The sequence below is a fragment of the Melospiza georgiana genome, chromosome 6, assembly GCF_028018845.1.
Source record: "Melospiza georgiana isolate bMelGeo1 chromosome 6, bMelGeo1.pri, whole genome shotgun sequence".
NCBI classification, from domain to species: domain Eukaryota; kingdom Metazoa; phylum Chordata; class Aves; order Passeriformes; family Passerellidae; genus Melospiza; species Melospiza georgiana.
The window spans coordinates 54,195,165-54,218,983 of NC_080435.1; the positions used below are offsets into that span (position 1 = coordinate 54,195,165).

The 23,819-nt window shown below is 40.0% G+C and overlaps 1 protein-coding gene across 15 annotated transcripts in view; it reads left to right on the forward strand.

Moving 5' to 3' along the window:
- Window positions 1-20,375, forward strand: part of MARK3 (microtubule affinity regulating kinase 3) — a 62,072-nt gene extending 41,697 nt beyond the window's left edge. For 2 of the 15 annotated variants that reach the window (XM_058026534.1, XM_058026536.1), the window contains 6 exons: window positions 2,872-2,975; window positions 7,734-7,898; window positions 8,652-8,909; window positions 11,184-11,210; window positions 15,792-15,836; window positions 17,917-20,375. In XM_058026534.1, coding sequence (XP_057882517.1) covers window positions 2,872-2,975; window positions 7,734-7,898; window positions 8,652-8,909; window positions 11,184-11,210; window positions 15,792-15,836; window positions 17,917-18,262 — 945 coding nt within the window. In that variant the 3' untranslated portion in view covers window positions 18,263-20,375. The remainder of the gene's footprint in view (window positions 1-2,871; window positions 2,976-7,733; window positions 7,899-8,651; window positions 8,910-11,183; window positions 11,211-15,791; window positions 15,837-17,916) is intronic. The other 13 variants (XM_058026542.1, XM_058026544.1, XM_058026545.1 and 10 more) reach the window with 9 other exon arrangements.
- The last annotated feature ends 3,444 nt before the right edge of the window (window positions 20,376-23,819 follow it).

A 23,819-nucleotide genomic window follows, 5' to 3' on the forward strand; every position in this document is an offset into this window, starting at 1 on the left:
AGTGCTCTTAAATAAACAGATTGGTTCACTCTTGTTAGTCAGAAGCTTTTTATGAAAGTTTTTCGTCAGTCCTTCCCCTGGTGTCTCTTCATGGGAAGCAGCCTGCCTGAGCAGGGCACACAAGACTCTCTCTAGGAAAAGAGGAGGACTCTGTACCAGAAATTCATCCTCTGTGCAGTGTTGGACCTTGAGCATGTGCTCACAAGTCTCAACTTGTGCTGGGCTGTGTCAGTTCCTCCTGCAAAGAAGGCACACAGTGCCGTGAAGATGAACTTAGGCAGCCACCCCTGACCCTGGGAGTTGTCATTCCATCAGGGAATGCTGCTCTCACCAGTTTCCAGGGCTGTGCACCTGTGCTGTTTAGTCATGTCCAGAGATTAACAGTCTGCAGATTGGCTGAACAAAAAGTCACAGCTGAAGAGCTCCCTTGATGAATCGTGAAAGGTCATGCACTAGAAAGTCTAAAGGCCCCAATACCAAGACTATTCTTGCCAAAACTGAAATTTGAAACCTTGAAGTGCTTAAATCTCTTCCTCTGACCTCTGAAATCTGAGTCAAACAGGAAAAAATGTATACTGGTGCTTCCATCTTAGCATTTCAGAATGAGCTGGGAGAACATGTCCTTGCAGTCCTCTCATTTCAGATATGAATACCAAAACTCCCAAACCTGAAAATGCATAGTCTTAAAAGTCTGGTCCAGCACAGAGATTGCAGTCTTGTCTTTCCAGATGTGCCACATGACAATACATTGTAATGTTATCTCAAGGGAAACCAACATTTCATGTTCAAAGGGAGCAGGTGGAAAGAAGGAAGCCACTGATTATTGTACTTATTTCCCACCAGAAGACCAGTGTTGGATGTTTTAGGTGCTTCATCCTCTAGTATGTTCAGAACACACAACAAAATGATCTGCAAATGCTAATAAGCAATATTTTGCTGTACCATTGGTTTGTAAGGCCTCCAAGAAGAGTCCTGCACAGTGTGGCCTCCCAAGAGCAGATAAACAAAACCTCACCTTAGGTGCACAGCTTTCATTGCTGGCATGCTTAGTAAAGAGAGAGGAGTTTATACATTGATAAATGTCAAAGTGGAAGAATTGGTGGTGGAGTATTTTTAAAATAAATAAATGTATATGAAGACAAGGGATGTCTAAGGAATAAAGTACAAGGAAAGGGCCAGGAAGGCATGTGATGTTTGCCACATGCTTATCCCTAAGGAATATCTAGTGAAGAATACTTGAGAACCCTTTAGACAGCTGCATGCATCTAACATGTTAATTAATTGTTCTACCAATCTAAATTATCCTTTGTCTTTGTACTTTTTAACACTAGGAGGTTGTGCACTTCACTGTTGCATTTTAATTTGTACATTTGTGTAAAAGATGTGTAACAAACAGGTCAGCAGTCCCTTAGACAAGATGGCTTCAAGGTTAAATAGCTCAGGGAATGTGTTGCTTGAGACTCCCTAGATAGCAAATATTTTGCCTTAAGACCCTGGAGGATCTTTTGGTATTTATTGAGAATACGCCACTTAACAGTTTTATTTCAGGTTGGGAAACAACAAAGGTTTGGCTACTCTGCTTTTGTGCTTGAACTAGCTTTTCCTTTCTTTTTTTTTTTTAATCCTTCTTGCCATGATTCTCTCCTGTGACCGTTTATGCGAAACCTTTTCTTAATGCTATTTTTAAAATCCACTGAGTTTCCCTTGTCCGTCATAGCATAATTCTTCAAAGAGCTCCAAAAGGTTAGTTGAGCATGAAGTCCCCTGCCTGATTCTTAGTGGCCCTCCTTACTCAACATGTGCTTATCCAGGTGCTGACCAGTCATTCCCTTAAGCTGACCTCCTCCAAGACTTTCCCCAGCAGTGATGTTTGAAGTTTATAGCCTTTTCTGCTTCCCGCTTTGCCCCGTGATCCTTTTCTTTAAAGAAAACTTTTAAAGATTTTTTTCTACTTTTTCAACCATTTGCAGTTTCCTGTGTTTTGTTCTTGGGGTGGGGAGAAAAAAGTACAAAGGCTTGCCAGCTTTTACTTCCTCTACAACCTGGGGGTGCATGTTTGTCTGGACCACCCTGCTTTTCCTACAGTAATTGCATCTAACTCTCTATAATTCTGTTATCTGTGAATTACCTATAGCTTCTCAGTCGTTCCTGGAAAATTGACCGCCAACTTGGGCATATCTCCACCCTCTTTCTCTGTAAAGACAGAGGCAAAGTAATTCTATTTCTTTTCTCCCCTCTAAAGTAAGGTCTGTAGTTTAAGTCCCCCTGGTTCTCTTGTCCTCAATGTATTATGCTTGTATTGAAATGTGTATTTTAAAAAATGTCTTACTAAAATTCTCTGCAATTTGTCTCTTATTCTTCCCTGTTTTTAAAACTTGTCTAGTGTTTCATAGTATCTTAATATTTAGAAGTCCATGTTTACCTTCCCACTGAATTTTACCACATTTGTTTGTTAAGCCTTTGCTTTTCCTATCTTGTTTAAGGGTATGATTTTAACTTAAAGGAAAATTCTCCAAGCTACAAGTGGTAAAGTATTTCAAAAGTAGGTTATAAAGATACAGGTTATGCAGATGTAGAAGAATGCTGTATATACTCAGAATTTATAATTCAGAACATTTGTAAATAAAACCTTTAAGGAATATTAATTTTGAGCCATCAGTATGAAATACAAGAACAACTTGTTAGAATTATTTTTTCTGATTGCAATATTCCTTACAAATACTAGATGGAGTTTGTATAATGAGTTATTTCATTATTTAAGTTTTAGAGCTGTGTAGAACTAGCATTAAGTAAAAAGCCTTCAGTTATATGCAGACTAACCTCAGAAAAGCCTTCTGTGGGGAATAACAAACCTGTGTTTTTTAATTGTAGAATAATACTACCCCTGGAGCAATGACACGGCGCAACACTTATGTTTGTAGTGAAAGAACCACTGCTGATAGGCATTCAGTGATACAAAATGGCAAGGAGAACAGGTATATGAAATGTCTTCCTATGGTGTATGTCACTTGTCTTCACCTTTCCAAAAAAACTCTAATGGCTAATTTAAAAATAAATGGTATTCTAATGTAATTCATAATGAAAGGTAAGTACACATCTTTGGTTATGGAGCACCTGTAAGTATGTTGGGGCTTTTTTTTTTTTCTATATTTAATTTTATAGTCTTTATATTTAGAATGTAAAAGGAAGTTTCTAATTTCTGGTTAAATACATGAAATATTTGTAGCAGCCTTCATCTTAAATCTTTTGTGAACTCCTGTGGCCAAACTCTTCTGCATGTGCTTGCAGAAGAGCCTTGTTTAGTGTCAGACTACAAAGTCCATCTCTCTTGAGACATTCTTTTTATATTTCACTCCAAACTCTGCTTCACTGGGATTATTTTTGCTGCAAAGTCTCAGGGAGAAGGTGATTTTTTCTGAGCAAAGATGAAATGGGGATCCACCATTATATGGGACTAACAGTGTTCCTTGCTGATACTCTGGCAGTCTAATTGTTTCCCAGGATTTACAGAACTCAGCTGCTTCCCTCCTCAGGCTATCTCCATATTCTGAGTGAAAACAGTCAGAGAAATAACACATTTCTTTTTAATTTACTGAATGAAAGCCTGAGTAGAGCATGCAGTGGAACTGGAGCTAACCACTGTATGTGTTGGCACTGTGGTCACATCTACTGCCAGCCTGTGAAGACTGAGAAGAGCTGTCAGAAACAATATTATAGTGAACATAGATATCAGGTATAGAGTAGCAGCTGGGAGGAACACCACCAAATTTCCTGCCTGCCTGAGGTATTTTAATTTCCAGCCCTTCTTGTCAGAATTTTACTGCTGTCAAAAGATGGTAACAATTAAGTAGTTAACCCTTGCCAGGAGAGCACTCACCTGGTACAATTAAAAGAATGTGTACCCCTCTACTGTGCTTCCCAATTTTTTCCAGCCCTTCCTGATATTATGATATTTTGTAAAGGCTGGGAAGAAAATACCTATTTTCTAACTTGTGTTTTTGAACAAAATTTTTTTCCCTCCTTTTGGGAGTTGATGAGGAATTGTGATGTTGACTGGAAAGCCTGTCTATTCCCTGTTTGATTCCTGGAGCCTAGGGATAGAGAGCATGATTTTGACCCTGTCTCTTCCTCCTAGCTCTCTGCAAGTGGAAAGTGATTAAGGGAGCAGTCAGGTATAAGTTTGAAGAATGCCAGAAGTGCAGTTGGCCAGCTGGGCCTGCAGTCACCTGTCCTGTGAAGCAGAGCCCAGCTCTTTGGTGCTGTCCCTTAGTGTGCCTGTCTCAGCCCTCACTGGTTACTCCTTGTTAATGGTACCAAGTTGTTTAGGGTAAAGGTCACCATCCTTCCTCTGATTTGATGTGTTAATAGCTTTTTCTTTACAAACACTCTTTGAAAAAATTAATCTTTCTGTCCGTAATAGTTTTGCTAATTTTTTATTACTTGATTACTTGGTTTAGTACCATTTCTGTTCATAATTAAACTAATATCTTGCCTACAGTTTCTTTATTGCATTTTTAAAAGCTACTAGATATTGCTTACTAGGAATGCTTGAGATTTAGATATTCCCTTAATTCAGGAGTAAGTTCATACTCATGAAGAACTGTCTTATGAGGTAATTTTGTTTCCCCAATTTTCAGTTTCTCAGGAAACTGATGTTTTCTGGTTTGTCACATATAGACCTTAAACTCAAAGTTAAGATTGAGTAGCACTTGACAACTATATTAGTTATGGTTTATATTCATAATTGGTTATCCTTGTGTAATTTACCTTTTATTGTCAAAATGGTATTTAAACATCATTAGTTTTTCGATAAACTAGCCTTATTTGGGTCATTTAAAATGTCTGAGAATTTATATTTGCACAGGTAAAAAATGTCTTCATAGCTTTTATAATGCATTTTTTGATTTTACATTCATTACTTTTTATAGAGGGTTAAGACCAGAGAAGGTAATGAGAATGCATTGCTAATTGTATTATAGTTGGAGACCTTTCATTGTCTGAAATGCTTCAGTACTAAACTGCATGTTCATTTTGGCACAGTTTCAGAATTACTGTGATTTTGGCACAGATTTCAGAATTTACATCTGAATGTATTTTGTTGCTGTAACTGGGTGAAGCATTGACTGGTCACGTAAAGTGCAGGGACCTTTAATGCAGGAAAAATCAACATGGTGATTGATGGAACTGGCTCTTCTGAATTAATCTTTAATGTTTCTGTACTCTCAGCTTGGCAGAAAGTAACTCTAGAAACTTATTCTTTTTTCTTCTGTAAAGCAAGATCTGAAGTTGAACCCGGGCTTTGTACATATCCAAGGTTTAGTTAAAAATTACTTCTATGCTTTTGAAATGTCTGTTGGTGGCACATGTTACAGGCTAGAGTAATTGCTGTAATTGGTTTATTACAGATTAGATTTTAGATTTTCCATAGCTACTCAGATACTTACTGTGACTCAGTGAAAAGCTGGGAGACTTACCATAAAAGGCAAGATACACACATTTAAAATCTCTATTTTTCTGTAGAGAAAGCATTAAAATATTGCTTATTCTGCTTTTATCTTGAATTCTGAGAAGGCATTATTTCTGAAAGTATGAAACCTTTAAAGAATCACTAGTCAGTAGATCTGATGTTGGAGACAATAGTCTTGAAGACCCATGCCAGACTGGTGGAAGCAGAGTTCTGAGTCTCCCATCTCTCTTTAACACATTGTGTGGCTGACACAGGCGTTCTGCTGGAGACAACTCCTTTGGCTTTCCTCCAAAGCCTGAGCATTAATTAACGCACTTGGGGACTCATGAAACACTCTTCATAATGATAGGCAATTGCTTTAAATCATTTGTAACACAAATGATTTACAACAGCTTCAGATTTTTAATAAGCCTTGGCACTAATTGGTGATTGTTAGTTCACTGTTCCTGTGTTCCCAGGCTAGTAATCCAAAGAAGCTGATTTCTAGCAAAGCATTAGAGGAGGAGAAGGTCCTTTATTGATACCTTTAAATGTCACATCTTTGGAGGCAGGTGACTTGGGTCCTGTGTTGTAAAACTAGAGTCTTTATCTTTTGCAGTAAATATAGAGGAAATGAGCTGGAGGAGCTTGAGAGGCTAGTGACCAGTTTTGTGACTTCAGGGTATTAGTTTTGAGACGAATGTTCATTTTCTGAATATTCCTTAAAACCCTGGGGTAATGTAAATCCTGGGCCTGTATTGAAGGCTTCATTGTAAGTAGTGCTTGTAGGTGTCATCCTGATGGATTCAACACTGTTGAGATGCATGCATGAGTCAGATGAAGTTTTTCAGATCCTGAAAAGTTAAAACCAAACCAAAACCAAGTATGTTTTGCTAAGCATTTTAGCTAACAGTTCAGATGTTTGAGCTGTGTGATGCTTTGCACTGGTGATTGGGAGCCAAGCCTGAGAAGTGGGGGAGCTGACACTTGTAGCTGCACTAGCATTCCAGAGTCTGATGTACCAGAATTCGGTAACAGGACTTGAGGTTTTGTGTGTAACCAAGAAGTAACTTGGAAGTGAACATGCAGTGTCATGAAACTGTCGCTGAGAATTATTGATTTCTTAACCTTGAGCAAAATTTCTGAATTATAGCTGTCTTTCTTTTAAAGCAAACTTCATGTGAATGAGGTGGTGGTGTAGTCTGAAAGGCCCAAAATGTCTTGTGGCTTCTCACTTTTCTCCTATCCTTATCATTACTAGATAATGTGAAGGCTGCAAAGAGTATTTTGGCCTAAATAAATAACTAAATTTAATGCTCCTATTTGAACATACCATGCAGCTGGCAGCTTAGTGGCCGTTCTGCTAAGACAGTGCTCTATACTTTCCTTCAAAGCCTGAATGGTAATTTGGAAAATTTAATGTTCATGGTCAAAGCAATACGAGATACTCTTCAACAGTCATTCTTCTTTCTTCAGGGAGCAGCAAGCATGTTCAGTGCCTGCTACACATACAGGTTGATTATTAGCAGCCTTTCTCTTTTGGCCTCTCTGGAGTTGTTAAAGATCATGGTATTTTTGATTTTGATTGTACCTGTGAAGTCTCTCAGTTATCTGATACAGATTTAACAGCTTGCCCAGCTTTCGCTGATTTCTTTTAACACTCTGAAAACAAAGGATTTTGCTGGCTATCATGAGTCCTTTAGAAAGTGCCTTTGGTGGGGGTTTTAATGCATTGTTTACTGTTAAGAGCAATACAAGTTATATCAGTGCTTTATCACAGAGCTTTGGCATAGAATTCTGAGTTACTCAGGTTCTGTACATCGAGGAGGGAATCACTGCAAACTAATGCTAATGGTAAGAGCATGGGCACTTACAGTTATGCAGTGCCATGCAAGTAAGGATGCTTTTTAAGGGGATCTTTTAGAGATGTGCAGTACCATGTAAGTAAGGATGCTTTTTAAGGGGATCTTTTAGAGATGTGCAGTACCATGCAAGTAAGGATGCTTTTTAAGGGGATCTTTTAGAGATGTGCAGTACCATGTAAGTAAGGATGCTTTTTAAGGGGATCTTTTAGAGATGTGCAGTACCATGCAAGTAAGGATGCTTTTTAAGGGGAGTGTAGGGCAGTTACTGCTGTTACATAGAAGAGGAGGGCTGTTAGAGTTCGTGTTCTTTGATAAACCAGTTAATAGAAGGAAAAGTTTGCTTTTTTTTTCTATGCAGTAGTTTGTTGTTGGTCCATCATGCTCTTCTTTCTGCCTCTGCCTGAACCCAAACCCCCTCGCAGCCTGACAGAAATGTTCGCTTACGCAGCTAGCCCTGCTTCAGTTTGTACCACATCCTTCTCCAGTGTTCGGCTGCGACATCAGAAGTCGATGTCCATGTCAGCCTCTGTGCACACGAAGATGATGTTGCCTCCAATAGACAATGGCGCAGATAACTTCAGGCCTATGTAAGAACCAGAAATCGTTGTGACACTAACTTATACCCACTGCTTCTTAACTTTGTGCTGTGGAATTTTAGTCCTAGATTGTTCTAGTATATTTTGCCCACAAGATGTGTGTTTCCTCATTTTTTTAGTCTCGTTTACATTTGTCTTGTGGTGTGTCAGGCTGTCTGTGACATAATCCTGCAATAGCGAACCTTAATTTTTTCCTATTGTTAGGAGTATTGGACATTCCCTATTGTCAAAGTTTGTGGGAGACTTTAACTGTGTATCCCGAAGGACTTCACTACTTGGAGCGGTTTGCTTGTAGAGAATTTTTTGTAGGATACTTTCAAATTAATTTTGTGTAGGATACTTTCAAATTAGCAAGACTTTCAAAGTTGTATGTACAGAACGTGGAGGGAGAGACATTAAAGTTACCTATTCTCTTTCCTGGGAGGAAACTTTACCGATCTATTCTTTTATCAATCTTCTCAGCAAAACACTGTAGGCCTGGTTTATCTGGTCTCTTCCAGGATACTCCTGTTGCACTTTTCTGCCTATGTAGGTTTCTGTTTCGGCAGCCTCTTACTCCTAACTTCTTACGAGTTTTGATTCCATACGGCGCTGTAATAACGTTGGTATTTCCAACCCGGGCCTATACCAAAGTGTGTGCTTATGCTTGACCGTAGAACGTAGCGTTTTGTGTTTCCTGCTGAGCCGCAGTGCCCGTGCGAAGGCGTTCTAGCGTTGGTTTCTTTGTTTTGTTTTCTGCCCTAGCGCTATTCCCGATCAGAGAACTCCCGTTGCTTCCACCCACAGCATTAGCAGTGCGAGCACCCCTGACCGTGTTCGTTTCCCCAGAGGGACGGCCAGCCGCAGCACGTTCCACGGGCAGCTGCGCGAGCGCCGCACCGCCACCTACAACGGCCCGCCCGCCTCGCCCAGCCTGTCCCACGAGGCCACGCCGCTCTCGCAGACCCGCGCCCGCGGCTCCACCAACCTCTTCAGCAAGCTCACTTCCAAACTGACCAGAAGGTAAGCCTCTGCAAGTGCCGCTGCAGCGTGTCTTTTGTCTCCTTTTTGTAGTAGGAATACTTCGCTGATTAATGGCTGAAGTTCTGCAGCTTAAAATGCAGTTGCATGGGATTTTTTCATAGGTCTACTTTTCACCCATTTGTTTTTGGGTGTTGAGTCAAATGGGATTAAATGGGAGACAGTTTGGTCTGTGCTGTTTCTTTTGTGCTCTTCAGCCTCATGTCTGCAGAGATGAAACATTTCAGCTCAGTTGAAGAGCTGCTCATAGTCCATCAGTAGACAGCATAAACTAGGAGTCCAGTCTAGATATTTGATGTAGCATTGACAGCTCAGGTTGTGTTTCCCATCAGTGTTTCCAGCATCACATTGCTGGCAACACAGAAATATCCCAAGTGAAAGGGTAGGGGCAGGAGACAAAAGCTTCTGTTGGCAGTAGTGCTGACACAGGCCGTCTTAAAATAATGGCAGGATTAGTGTTTCAGTCTAGGCAGGAGTCTGGTCAAACATAAAAAAATTTATTCCTACTTTGGCCTTTAGTTGATGTGCAGATTCTGTGTTAGGTGTGAAGGTGTGGTGGTCCAGCCAAGGCCAAGCTTCAGCAGGTCTTGCTCCTGCACTAACAATTTTATTCTAACTGAACTTCTAGTTTCAAATCCATGTATTATTTAGATTAGTTATTACAAACCCTAAAATTGATTTATTTTTCCTTCTGTATTTAAAACCTGTCAGTTGCCACACCACATACTTCAGAACATTGATCTCCACAACTTGCATTTGCAGAATTGAGGGCTTGTTTGTCTTTGCTGTAAGATAATCATCAAGCTTTTGTACACTCCTTATCAGGTGAAGTGTTTTGGACAAGATCATTCTGATCTTGGGCTGCTAGCTTTTGTTTTAAGCTTATACCACGTCAGCAGCAAGCCATTTCCTTCCTGTCTGCATTATGGCTATGGATGCCTCCCTCTCAGTATCACCTTTGCAGTCTCCCATTCCTACAAAATAATGCTAAGCCACACTCCAGTTTTTCACAAATGGCTGATTTCAGTTTAGAGTGTGAATTTCTTTAAAAATTTAGAAGTTGCTTCTTTGCAAAACAAGAACATGAGAGTCTAGCTTTTTATAAATGTTTTAATTTGCTCAGTTCTCTGCCAGGTAACACTTCTCTGGGAAAAACTGTGCTGTAGGAAATTTGGTTTGGGTTTTTCCCCTTCTTTTTATGTTGAGAGAGAGAGAAGTTTAATTTGAATATTTTTTAAGTGTTAAGCCATCTGCTTTATGTCAAGTGAAGTCTTAATCAGCCACATCCTTTTGGCAGGTCTTTCTTTCTGTACTTTTGTTTGTAATATCCTTTCTTAACTTTCCATTTGACGTTCCAAATGTGGACAGTCAAACTGTGAACATGCAAACTTTTCACTCAGTTGTTTAGGCAGCATTCAAACTTCTATCATTACCTCAGAGTTTCATCTTTTGCAGTGCAGTGTGGTTTTCTTGAAGAAGTCTTTCCCCACGACTTTTGACAGTAGTTTAAATTCCATCTGGACTTGATTAAATAACATGCAGTTGTAACACAATAGCACAGTTACAGATGATTAGTTTGCTCTTGGAGGATCTCTTGCAGCTGGGGCTGTTATATTCAGTGCTGTACAAACTACTGAGGAGGTGGATAGTGCCACTGAAGGACATGGTTATGCTTCTTCCTGTTAAATTGATTTTTTTTAAACCTTATTGCTCATTAATTTATTGTAGCATTCTCTATGGGGAATCAGAATTCTTTTGGTTATGAGCTACTTATGTTCTGGTGTAGACAATTATTACAGCTTCTGCCACTAAAATAGCTAAATATTTAAGGCAGTTTTTAGCACAACATGGCTGATGTTATGAAGAAAGGAAGCAACCTAACTCTGAAGATACTCAAGATAGAATTATGGTAGTGTTACTGATTTTTGCTTTCCATAGGAAATATATGAAGAAAATCCAAACATATTTTTACCTGACCTTGCAGATTTTGAGTTTTCAAGTATTTTGATACCAGTATGTGTTTTAATTCATAATAAATACTGGTTACATATTTCCCAGAAAAAATTGAAAGTAACAGTGCCAGGAGTTTGACTCTTCAGCCCCTAAATCATCTGCCTAATCTGAGAATGTATTGAAGTGTAATTTAATTGTGCATTTAAAATGAGATATTTTTGCATGTTTCGCTTTAAATGCCTTTTTCAATTTATTTTGTACAAAATTTTTTGTTAATTATTATTTTGGCTTAATTTCTTTTAGAAACATGTCATTCAGGTTTATCAAAAGGTAGGATTTATTTATATTTAAAAAAAAGTGGCTCCTGCAATTAACAAAAGATTTGGCTTTTCTAGCCTTGGTTTTCTGAAAACTAAACTTCCTGCTGAGAACTAAATACTTTCTTTCTTCAGAGGAAAGCATAGAATAAATCCATTAACTCATGATGATACCTAAGAATCTGTGGCACCATCTGTGTTGTATAACAAGATGCTAAGCATGCCTTGTGAATTCTTCTTTCTTTGATAGAGTTGGTAGTGCCAAAGTAATTCTGTTCTCTGTACTAATACACTTAGCATGCTTATGTTTGAAGAATGAGGTGTTTGATAACAATGATGAAAGTATAAACAAAACATAAAGTTACAAGCAAATAAAGGTAAGTGTTGTTAAATTTATGTTATCTCTCTGTTTTATGATATTGAAGAGAATAAAAGGTTTGAAACATTGCCTGCAGCTGAGCATAGCTGTGAGATGAAGTTTTGTGTGGAAGATTGAATGAAGATTCAATAGCTGTATATTTGTTTTAAAATGGGGTGCATTTGTTGGAGTGAGTTGCAGCTGAAGTGCAAATAGAGCTCTTTAGTTCTAAACAAAAAGTACAACATTTATGCAAATTTATCAACAAAAGGGAAAAGCTCAAAAGTCTGATTCACATTTCAAGCCAAAGGAATGAATTTAGTTTTGCAATTTGGGAATGAATCAAGCTGCTATATTTCTCATTAATCCATTATGATTCATGAAAATGGCTTATACAGTTTTGATGTGCAGGTCAATTTTCCAGTAGAGTTTTGTAATAGCCTGTTTAGTTGTACCACATCTTGAAACTTCTTAAAGGGTGGTACTTCCAGTTTCCTGCTACTGATCAAAACCAGGGAGATAGGGCCAGAAACCAGGCATCTGCTTTAACCTTCAGAATACAAGGCTGAATACAAAGATTAGGGAGTCCTGACATATGTAAATTGCTGCCTGAATGTGGATTTATTATGTACAGTGCAAGGCTGAAAGTACCCTACCTGGTGAACTGAGTAAATCCCATGCCATGGTGATGATAATCAGTGCTCTTCCAAACATGTCCATGTTTGGAACTGGTGTTGCTTGGCTTGGCTGGCATTGTCACAGCTGACTTGAGAAAAGGAAAGAAACCATGCAACTCAGCCTAGAGCTGGAACTGAGCAGGGACAGTGGCTTTAACCCAGTGTGCATCATCAGCTGTGGGCTGCAGCCCACTTCTACAACAAAGCACTTTGATCTGTGCAACCCTCCACAGCTGGGTGCATCTACATTTGTTCTGAAGAAAGATGGAAAATCCTAATATGGGTGCAGTTTTAAGCTAAAAGGTTATTGTTTAAACTTGAGATTTCAGGTAATTTTTAGGTAATTTTTAAAAAATTACCTTTGACTTGAGGCCAGGAGTCTTAGACCATGTTGAAAATGTCTGCTACAGCTTCCATGAATGTGTCTTTTTGAATAAGAATTTTTTAAATCTTACACAACCTGCACAGGAGCAGTGTGCTTTTTAAATTCTATTTTAAGAATGTGTCCCTCCATACCTGATCTGTATGTAAGTACAAAAACTGAAAATGCTGGGACTTTTGGCAGTTTCTCCTGGCTATATTTGCTGTGAATCCTACCAGAGCTCACTATCTTTGTGGTTCTGAAAGAACTACAGTAGCCCAGTGGCATGTATACCTAGTGCCACAACATCAGTGCTAGGGAGCTGAATGAAAGTTGATGATCAGTCACTCCTTGTTAAACTGCTGAGTTTTAATACTGTGCTCAGTACACAGAGGTATCAAATATATATATATGTGTGACTATATATATATATATATATATATCTTGTACTATGCACTGTCTTTGCCAATCTGCATATTGTGGAAGTCTTAACTTTTTTTTTTTTTTCTCTGACAGCAAAAATGACTCAATGTTCTGGATTTTATTGCAGCATCATTTCTCTGTTTCCATAAATTGATCTTATTTTATCATCTTGCACTTTTTGTTGATTTTCAGTATCTTTTTAGACAGTTTTCTTTGTGTTTATTTGGATATTTAAAACAGCATACAAAGATGTAAAGAACAGGAAACACAGCATAATCTGGGACAGATGTGTGGAAACAATCAGATTTGTGAAAGCCCTTCATAAACCATAAGGTAGATAATGTGTAAGCAAGGCATGACAAATGAGAACAGAACTTGTCTATGTATTTGTTCCATTCTCAAGACCAAGAAGCATCTTGGTCCATAAAATCAGTTTATGTAAAACACAAGCAAAAGCAGAAAATTTAGAGCATAAACTAGCACAGAAGTGAAGATTGCATTGGCAATTGAGGAGGCCTCAGGGCTGCCTCTGACTCACAAAGCCCAAGCAGAGCAATCCTGGCAGTACAGGCAGTGCCTGTTCCCAGAGCAGAGGGCTGGACCACAACCATGTCTGCCATGAGGGAAGGAGCACCTTGAGACACTGGCACTGCTCTCCTAAGCTTGGCATGATGGCTCACACTTGAGGTTCTGTGTCACTTCATGCAGCTCCTCCTGCTCGATGAATGGAACATTGATCATGGAAAAACTGAGCAAAGTGAGGGTTTTCTGAGAGGCTTCCATGAGAATGTTTATTATTTCAAAGTGGCAGGTATATTCTAAATAATGACCTTTCTTAGATTTAGAGTACTGTGGTTTACAAACTGAACACTTTGGCTTAATTTCAAGCTGAAAAGTGTGTGAGACCATCACTAGGGATTTTTCCTTACAGACTTTTCTGGACAGATTCCAGCAACAGTAAGACTGTTCATTGTTGGGGAAACTGCTTGTGCTCCCATTTTCTTCAACCTTTGGCTTCAAAACAAAACACCAAAAACCCAACAAAAATCTGTAAATGTTTGCGGCTCTTAAAGCTGCCATCTTCCACTTCCTAGGAATACAGAAGGATCTCTGAAGTTTAAGTACTCTTAATATTTCAGTTGAGGAGTATTTTCTAACTTTTTGGTTGCTTTGCCCAGTAAAATAATCATCTGAAAAGGGAAGATCTGTTCAGCTGGTCCATGTGGTAGTTCCTACCTACCCCTTTTTTGGTCCTGTAGAGCTCTCCTAGGGGATGACTTCATGCTTTTGGTATATACAGGCATGAAAAATCTTTTTCCACCTTCTCTTATACCCACCATAGATTAGCAACACGAGATCTCATGAAAATAAATTCAATAACTGCTCACTTTGCTCTGGGACTTCCAATTATCATCTTCTCATTTTTTCTGTATCTTTTTTGTTTACAGCTGTGCATTTGCCAGTGGCATTGTCCCTGTTGTACCACGAGCTGTGTGGTACCTCAGAGAGCAGGGTCCTGCTTGGATGCTGCCATGACCAGCACCTCTCAGCTGAGCAATTTTGCACCCTGTTGAGTGCAGTTGCTTTGCAGTAGCCCCTGAGCTGAATTTGAGCTGATTCTGTGCAGCCAGTGCTGCCACCCTGCCCCTCACAGTGCCAGCACTGCTCCTGGTCCCCTGTGACACAAACTGCCAGAGTCACCTTGCAAGGCTGATCCCTCAGCAGAGCTCTCAAAAGGAAGGAAAGGAGGAAATCACGCCTTGTAACACCCCACACACCCTGATATAAATATCTCTCTGCATCAGAAATCAGGTTACTGTCTTACATTGCTGTCCCTAGACACCTGCCACCCAAACTGCAGTGTTTGTGGTACTCAGGGAAGCCATGTACTGCCTTGGTCTGGATGAAATCAGAGTACAGGAGCATCCCCCTGAGTAGAGTTAATGCTGATATGTAAACCATCCTCCTTCAATGGTGGGAAGGTAGAGAAAGATAATTTCCCCTTAATTCTTCTTGACCCTGGGCTTTCAATAGATGGTAGTGACCAGCAATGTAGCCTTAAGCACTGCAAGAAGACAGAAAGCTTAAGCTTGTTCTTGGGTGGGGAAGATGCAACAGTGTGGAATTACTGGGATGGAGTTACCACAGCTTGAGAAATCTTGGATTTGGCTCTTAAAGTTCTGTTAAAATGTATATGCATCTTCTTCTTTTGCATTAAGGTATTTTGGTATTGTTTGAACATGCAGATCTGATGAACATGCAAATACACAAGGTGATCAGACTTGTCTGCAAATAGTTATGGGGATTTTTTCAAATATATACTTTATTCCAGATAAAACTTCTAAATAACATTAGCCTAAAAATATTTGGGAGTTATTTCTCTTTTATGAGGTACTTAGTAAATAATACAGTCACTTCAATATGCTTTGTAACTTTACTTTCACATTTTCTGCTTTTAGAACTTCAGATTTATTCCATGAGTTCTGCAGATTTAATATATAAACATATACTGTTAAAATACTGTTAAAATTAGTTATGGTCAGTTTAAAAACTTAAAAAATGGAAGTTTATAGACTTCCATTTGGTTTGACAATATGTTACTTTCTGTGTTTGTCCTGACCTACCAAGTTCTTTACATCTTTGTTGTTTTGCATTTTAACACACCTTTGGTATGATTGCAGTATCTTTTAGCAACTACTCAGATATTATATATTGTAGTGTAAGATTTGTCTTCTCTTTCCCACTTCCTTTTGCTTCTGCATTCTTTTCATTGAGGCTCCCGACTGAATATGAGAGGAACGGGAGATTTGAGGGCTCAAGGTGAGGGTAAAATTTTTGTTTAAAACGTTGCTTAGGTGAGTTTGAACCTTTCTTCCCTTGACTATGTGGCATAGTGGCTTCAGGCAGCAGCTTTTTTTTTTTCATGTAAGTCATTGGAACTAAACAAAGAAGCATTTCTGTCTGCAAAACAGCTATTAAAGCACTGACTGACTTGGTTCTAAACTTTCATCTTTCCTGTTGCCTTTTTCCTTGTGTGGTTTTTCTTTTTTTTTTTTGCATTTTAGTCATTGTAATTTGCTGTTGTCGTGTAGATGTGTAGATGAGTGGTCTCTAGTGAGGCTGTAAATGTGTGGAATAACCACTGAAAGGTGATAAGATATTTCTCATCTCCAAAATCACAGGTAGTTAAATATTTTTCATGTTATACTTCTTGCAAAATCAGCATATAAAAAATCTACTAGAAATTATTAAACTGCTGGGCTTGCTGACTGTTTTCAAGTAGAAAAAGCTTCCAAAAATAAAATGAGTATTGAATAAAAATTGGGGTTTTCCCTGGCCCTTTACAGCCCTATTAAATTAAAACCTTAAAACAAAACACTGTTTAATTTGTGTGATGAATTTTGTAACATCTGGCAAATCACATTGCGTAGTCTTATGATTCTCACAGTCACAAGAAATCTTTTAATAGAAGAATTATGAAATAGGTTATATTTGAGAAATATATTTATTTAGTTGTGGCCTTGCTATCACTTTTTATTTAACTTTTTCATAACTGCCTGCTTAATGATAGTAGAAATAAAATGTGGTGTAACCATTGCCATCTATTTCAAAGAGCAGCTTGGCTTAATATGGAGGCTCAACATGAGACCTAAACTGCATGGTTGGGGGCCAGTCAGGTTAGCTAATAGTTAAGTATGACAGTCAATATATTTAATTAAATTTAAAGAGGTGACTGGCAGTGTACAAATATTCATAAAACAAATCTGTGTTTTGTCCCTGGAGGTCCAAATGTAGTTCCTTATTCTTTAGCTGCATGACTACTGATTTTAATTTAAGTAGAAGAATGATTGCAAACTAGAAATTTCTGGAACATTTCTTTCCTTTGTCCTGTTTAACTTCACTTACCCATACCAAAAGAAAAAAAAAAAGTTGCAGATTTGGGAACACACCCTAGATATTTTGTGCTTCATCTCTTAAAAGTGTGACAATAATGGTACCCTCTCACCATCTTTACAAACTGTGTTGAAGAGGTGTCTAATAGTGACTTCCAGCTCTCTCTATACACATCCCCATCAGAGGCACTTAACTGCAGAGCTTGTAGCTGCAGAGGATTTCATCACTTTAGCTCAGTGGTTGGTATTTAATGAATTACTGACCAGCTCAGGAGGAGGCATCTCCTCTCTGGGCAGCCCCCAGGGTGTGTCCCCAGGGATCCTCTCAAACTCGCCCCATCAGGATGGCCAGAGTGGAACTGAGCCAGCCCAGGTCTGGGGCTCAGGGTGACCCTGGGCAGCAGGAGGGTGACCCTGGTCCTGCTGTCCTTCCCTCTGCTTGCATTCAGCTGCTGTGGGGCTCCAGGGGCCCTCCCAGGGCTGTCTCCTGGCTGCTGCCCAGGAGGAGGTGCAGAGGAACACCAGCACCTTTGTGCATGGGCTCACCCCATTCTGTGCAAGTGGGCACCTCCCAGGGCCTGGGCTGAGCACATCCTGCCACAGGGAGCTGTTATTTCAATGTTCCAGAAACTTCTAGCAGGGAGCTGGTGTTTCAGCTGTCCACATGGCCCGAGAGTAGAGTTTTGAGCAGAACCTGCCTTAAAATCGCGTTGTAGGTGCTGCATGTAGTTCTGCCTCCAGAAGGTCATTGCCCCCGTGCTCCTGAATCCAGTGAGTGCCAGTTGTGTCCCAGTGAGTGCCAGTTGTGTCCCAGTGAGTGCCATTCCTTCGTTCCAGCCCCAGCAGCTACAGCTTTCCCTGTGTGTGTGTACAGCAGCTGGGGGAGCTGGGCTTGGCCACAGCCAGAGCCTCCAGTGCTGCTCTGGTGTGGGTTGAGTGGTGGCTTCACTGAGGTGGCCCTGGGGAGGGTGGCTGGCCCTGCTCACTGCAGAATTCCTGTCTTTCAGCCGCAATGTAGCCGTGGATCAGAAGGACGAGAACAAGGAAGCCAAGCCTCGGTCGCTGCGTTTTACCTGGAGCATGAAAACCACCAGCTCCATGGATCCCAATGACATGATGAGGGAAATCCGAAAGGTCCTGGATGCCAATAATTGTGACTATGAACAAAGAGAGCGTTTCTTACTTTTCTGTGTCCATGGAGATGGGCACGCAGAAAACCTCGTCCAGTGGGAGATGGAGGTGTGTAAACTGCCAAGACTGTCCCTGAACGGAGTTCGCTTTAAGCGGATATCGGGAACATCCATAGCTTTCAAAAACATTGCTTCCAAAATTGCCAATGAGTTAAAGCTGTAACAAGAGAAACATAGTTAAGTTGTAAATTAGTTAGCAATTTAAAGTGTTTTTGAGAATTCCGATGGAAATGTATAGAATAACATTTAGGCAATAACTTCTGCATCCTTCTGAATAGTGATATTAAAAAAAAAGCTGCTGAGCTGGGAGGGAGAGTTGGACTTTTTTATAAGTGCACTACAGCATTAAAGTTGCCTACTATGTAAAATATTACCCCTTCTGCTTTATTTCCATTGCTCCTAAGTCTTTGACAACAAATTGAAACACAGAATATATTCATTTAAATATGCCTCCTGTTTGTGTGGATGTGTGAATGTACAGTATGTGTGTATAATATATAAAGTATTATATGTAAACGATTCATTTACAACATCGAGCTGTACCAGTACCTCTTTTTGGGCTAATTTTGGTGCTAAAAATTGAAATGGCCAAGGAGGAAACACTTGAGTTAATATTTAAAATGACTGAAGCATTAACCAGTAAACGCAGGTTTACAGTTCACTGCTGTGTTAAGAAAAAAGTGTGTGAAGGGTTTGGATTTATGGTTGTGAACATTATTAGTCCTGTTTTCTAAGTAGATCTCATAAGATGATTAAAAATTCACTTCTACTGAGTAAGTCTTGCATTATATTTTGCCCACCTATTTATTATTTAAGTCTGAAGCAAATTTTAATAATGTAGTTAATTTGTGCATTTAATATTTGGGTAAACGCTTCCATTCTTCTGCTTCTGCTAAACTACTAAAACTGTATCTTTGTCCTTTTGGCTTACGAGTATTGATCGCAGCTACGAACGTTTCTCTGTTGTTCCTCTAGGGAACGAGGCGGTGTAAAAGGAGGTGCTAATTGCTGAGTAGTGGTTTTCTTTCAGAGCGAGTTTGCCACGTTAGACTAGGTCAGATACAAAGCACAAAGGGACTCCCAAATCATGGCCATTCTCTGCCAGCTCCGAGGCCTTGCTGCACATGGGGCAGTGCTGTCCCTTGCCTTCCAGGCACCCTCAGCATTGAAACCCAAAAGTGGGAATCACATTGGCTCCTGATCTGCTCTGTCCAAATTCCAGCTTGCCAAACTACAGCCATAGGAGGAGCAGTGGAAGCTTTTCCTTGCAGCTCTCCCAGCGTGCTGCCCTTGGCTGGGGCTGTGCTGCTGTGGATGGCTCTGTGCCAGCGTGTCTGTGTCCCCATGCTGCCAAGGGAGTCCCCTGTCCCTGTCCCCGTGCAGTGTGGCACCTGCCCCGATGAACTCTGATGGCCAACTGGCTTTGGGTAGGACGTGGAGCTGCTCTGGGACAGCCCCCACTTTTTAACCATCCCAGCGGTGAAAGGGATTTGATTTTGCAACCTAGCACGAGGAGATTTCTTCACGTGTTGTTTCCTACTGATACTCGGTTTATTTCATCGAGGACTTGTGTAGATAATACCCTGCATTATCTACTTGACTTTTTGTATTAATGTTTTGTGGTTATATTTCAGTGAAGCACTTACGCATGTACTTAACATGTGCTTTAAACTGGAGCCTAAATTTGCATTTTAAATTTGCAGTGAGCTAATAGTTACTCATAGTACACAGTTCAGATTTGACCCGAGGTGAAAATGCAAAGTCCTTAATATTTTGCAAGTTAGTTCTTGTGATCTGTAGTCTGTGAAGGCAGCAGACTTCCCCTCTCTTTCCCCCCTAAGCATTGGTATTGATTATGCTAGTTTAAAGGGTAACCATAGTTGTTAAATGTAGTAAATATTCCTGAATTTGCATTTTATTCTCTGTATATTCTGTATCATGCCATGGCTTGAGAACTCCAGGTGCTACCGGAGTTCAGTTGGCTTTCAGTGCTCTGCCCATGCCTGTGCTGCTCAGTATGGGTTTTTTCCATGAAAACTCCATTTTGTAATAGCAATAAGACATTTCAGGGCAGTCATTGTACTTTCTCAGGTGAATGGTCACCTATCCTTTCACTCCCTACATTTTAAGCACTCCTCCAAATGTATTTTTTTTCACCTGGCAGTGCACTTTGTTGTCTGAACTGAAAAAGTGTTCTGATAAATTATGTAAATCTGTATTCGATGGAAGTTCCAAAAGGTTTCATATTAAATGTTTTCTGAAATACTCTCTTCCTACTTCACCTGTTAAGTATGTAAGTGTTTCTAAAAAGTGCACCAGTATCATACTTTGGATATTTAAAGTTTGTACTTTGGTATTTTTCTTAAAGTGTTCTCAAAAGGTTCTTTCAGTAAATCTTTATTTGAGGTATTAAAAAAAAATCACTTATTATAATCAGAAAAATATTTTTAACAGCTTCCTTCCCAAATGCCTTGTAAAATTACCTTGCGTGAGAATATTTAGCACCCTGCATGCTTGGTGTTCAAGCCTCTGGGAGCTGCCTGGGAAGGAAAATTCTTTCTTCAGCTCTCATAAACCAAAGATGAACTGCTTCCCCAGCACAGGCTTTTTACCTGTTCATATTTCTTGGGAATCTCTGTAGGTTTGCAGGCAGCACTGCTGATGGGACTCCGCAGAACCACACCTGGTTTTTCTCACCTTAAGGGGCAAGTTTTAAAAATAATCAGAGGTCAGTGTGTGGTGAGGAGGCATCAGCAGCAGGTCTCTGTGTTTTGAGACACCTGAACAGCAACCAAGAAGTGTTTTTATTTCATGACATGACTGAGTCCTGGAATGTGTGGTCCAAGTGCTGTGTTAGGGGCTGATTGTAATGGGCTCATGGCTGAAGGTTTGCATCACTGAAACCTGTGTCAGCCTGCACTGACAATGTCTATTGATTGCTGGATCTGGCAGAGAAAAATGTATTAAGAGTTTGGGTTGTGGGGTTTTACTTTACCAATTAAAAGCATTTAAAGATACATACATAAAACAAAACAATGAACACTGAGCAGGAACAAATTCACATACACTTTTTCTTACGCAAACCTTCCCTGTACTTAGAATTTTTAAAACACTTCAGCAGTTTATTTGACCTCTTTACAGGACCTGAGGTCCTTGACCATATTGAGAAGTAGAGGGAGGTAGGCTGGAGGAACAGCTAGTCCTGCTGGGCTAAACGTTTTGCACACTACTTTTGTTCTGATCCAATCTTTGGGGATTTAAAGATGTATAGTACAGATTTGGGCAAGGTTGAGCTTTTTTTCTTGCATTACACTGAGGCTTCAAGATCAAATATAGCAAGATACTGTATCCTATTTTTTTTTTTAATTACAGAAGTTTCTGCCAAGATAAATTAGATTATTTATAAAAATATGGAATTCATATCCACACGTTTATGTTGTAGGAATGAAGTGCAGGGTTCAGTAGTCCTCCCAGTCATATGGAAAGACTGTGGCATATCTGGAATTTAAATAAGAGCTGTCTCCAATTCAGTTAAAAGCTCAGCTATACATGAGCCCGTTGGGATAATGTGTAGATGCTTTTAATCAGTATTTCCCACAGCTGCTGTGTCACAGACCATGTTGTGGATTGCAATTTAATTAGGCCTGCAGCCGGCCCAGAGGGCTGTTCTCCCTTGGAGCAGCAGTGTGTGCCCCCTGGGCTGGAGCCTGCTCAGTCACAGTGGCCACTGTCCCCAGAGGGCTCAGGTACCCCTGGGTGTGGCAGAGGCCCCTTAAGCCAGTGTCACTCTCTGCATCTCAGGGAGGGGCTGGTTGGCTGTTTCTTGCTGTGCTATCCAAGACCACATCTTTTCTTAGTAACCTAAAGTGTTAAATATTTAGAGAATTTCAGTAGTTGATGGTATTTCTGCCATCTGGGCTGGGGGTGGGGGGGTCATACTAATGTAACATTTTGGTTTCTGATTTACAGCAGATGTTTAGGAATAAATACAGTTTTGGAAAGCTGGTACCACTGTGGATTAACATTTAATTTTAAATATGTAGGCATGTAACTGTCTATACTATCTCATTTCTGTAAGTTTTCACAGAAAAGTCCTGGAGCTTTCCAGTAAAGACAGGCTCATGTTATTACAGGTCACTGGTGCTGCCAATTAAACCCCTGATTTGACATTCTGAAGAAGAGGAGTTTTGAAAATTGCACCTTTGACTGGAGTTTTTCCCCTCCAGTAGCAGTGAATCATTTCATTGATTTCACACTGACAATTACTCTATCACTTCATAGAATAAACTGTTATCCAGCAGGAAGGGGCGTGAGCTTTGGATAAAGCTCAATACAGAGAAATGAATAATTTGTTAGAAGTTCAACTTTTTCATACCCAAGACCAATCAGAGTCCTGCACTGCAACAGCAGTAAGTGCTTAAAGAATACCAAGAACAAGGGGGATGTTGGAATTGCTGTCTCTGTGCGTGCTCCTTACTTCTGGCAAACTTAAGAGCAAGAAAAAGTTTAATTTTTAAAATTTTAAAAATGTCTGTCTTTAAGAAAAAGGCAAACCAGTAAACTTGGATAACTTGCTGGTTTTTATGTTCCTGTTTCTGCCAGTCTCTTTTTAGTGCACTACCAAGTACTGCCTACCAGCAAAGGGGCTGGATAAAATGAGCAAAACCATGGAGGAACAGATTCTTAACCACTCAGTGCTTCTGAAGTTGGAACAGTTTGGTATTCAAAACAAAGGAATTTGAAAGACCCTTAACTGTTCTCTTTTAGCCTTCTAAGAATGCTTTAACCTTTGGTACAAACAGCAGGCTCTTGTTCCAGCACTAACAGAAAACAGAAGGGTGTCAATACCAACGCTATGAATCCTGCAAGTATCTCTGCACAGAAGCCACATTCAGGGCATTAATTGTCAGCTGTTGGGAGTTCACCTTCACCTAGGAGTGGTTGTGACTTAGCAGGTAAGATGTTTATTGCAGGGGGAAAAAATGCTTTTGCTTGGTTTTTCCTTATGTGTGCTGAGCACTTGGAACAGCATCAGACTGGGATGTAAAATCCATGAGCAGTGGCCATGGTTATGGTTGCTGTGGGAACCACAGCATGGAGTTTCAAGGCATAGATATGTTGCAGTTGTCATTCCATTTATACCCTTATGTTATCATTTAACATCCTTTAAAAATTCAGGGCATAAAACCAACATACTTGTACAGTTCATGTTTCCTTGTAGTTGCTGATCACATTGAATGTATTAGGTGAATAAAATCAGATAACAAAATAGCTCACCACGAAAATAATTCTGTTAAAACATATGGGGATGCAAAATCAGAAAGCAAAATTCTACTGGCATTTCAATCATATGGTTTTCAATCCTTTGCCTGTCTTGAGGTAAAATCCAGTTTGCTTGGAGGTGCCTCTTACCAAGACCTCAGCTTGAGCACCACAAACAGCAAAGTCTCTGAGCATGGGATAATTTCCTCCCCTGGCTCACACAGTGAAAAGGCATGAAATGAAATGTTTTCACATGTGTTCCTACATGGATGGGAAAAACACACTGATAGGAGCTGGGAGGCATTGTCACAATGGTCCTGTGTCTGTGGTGCCCAGAGGAGCAGGGGCTGGTGGTGGGACGTGCCTGCTGAAATGTCAGGGATGGATGGATGGATGGATGGATGGATGGATGGATGGATGGATGGATGGATGGATGGATGGATGGATGGATGGATGGA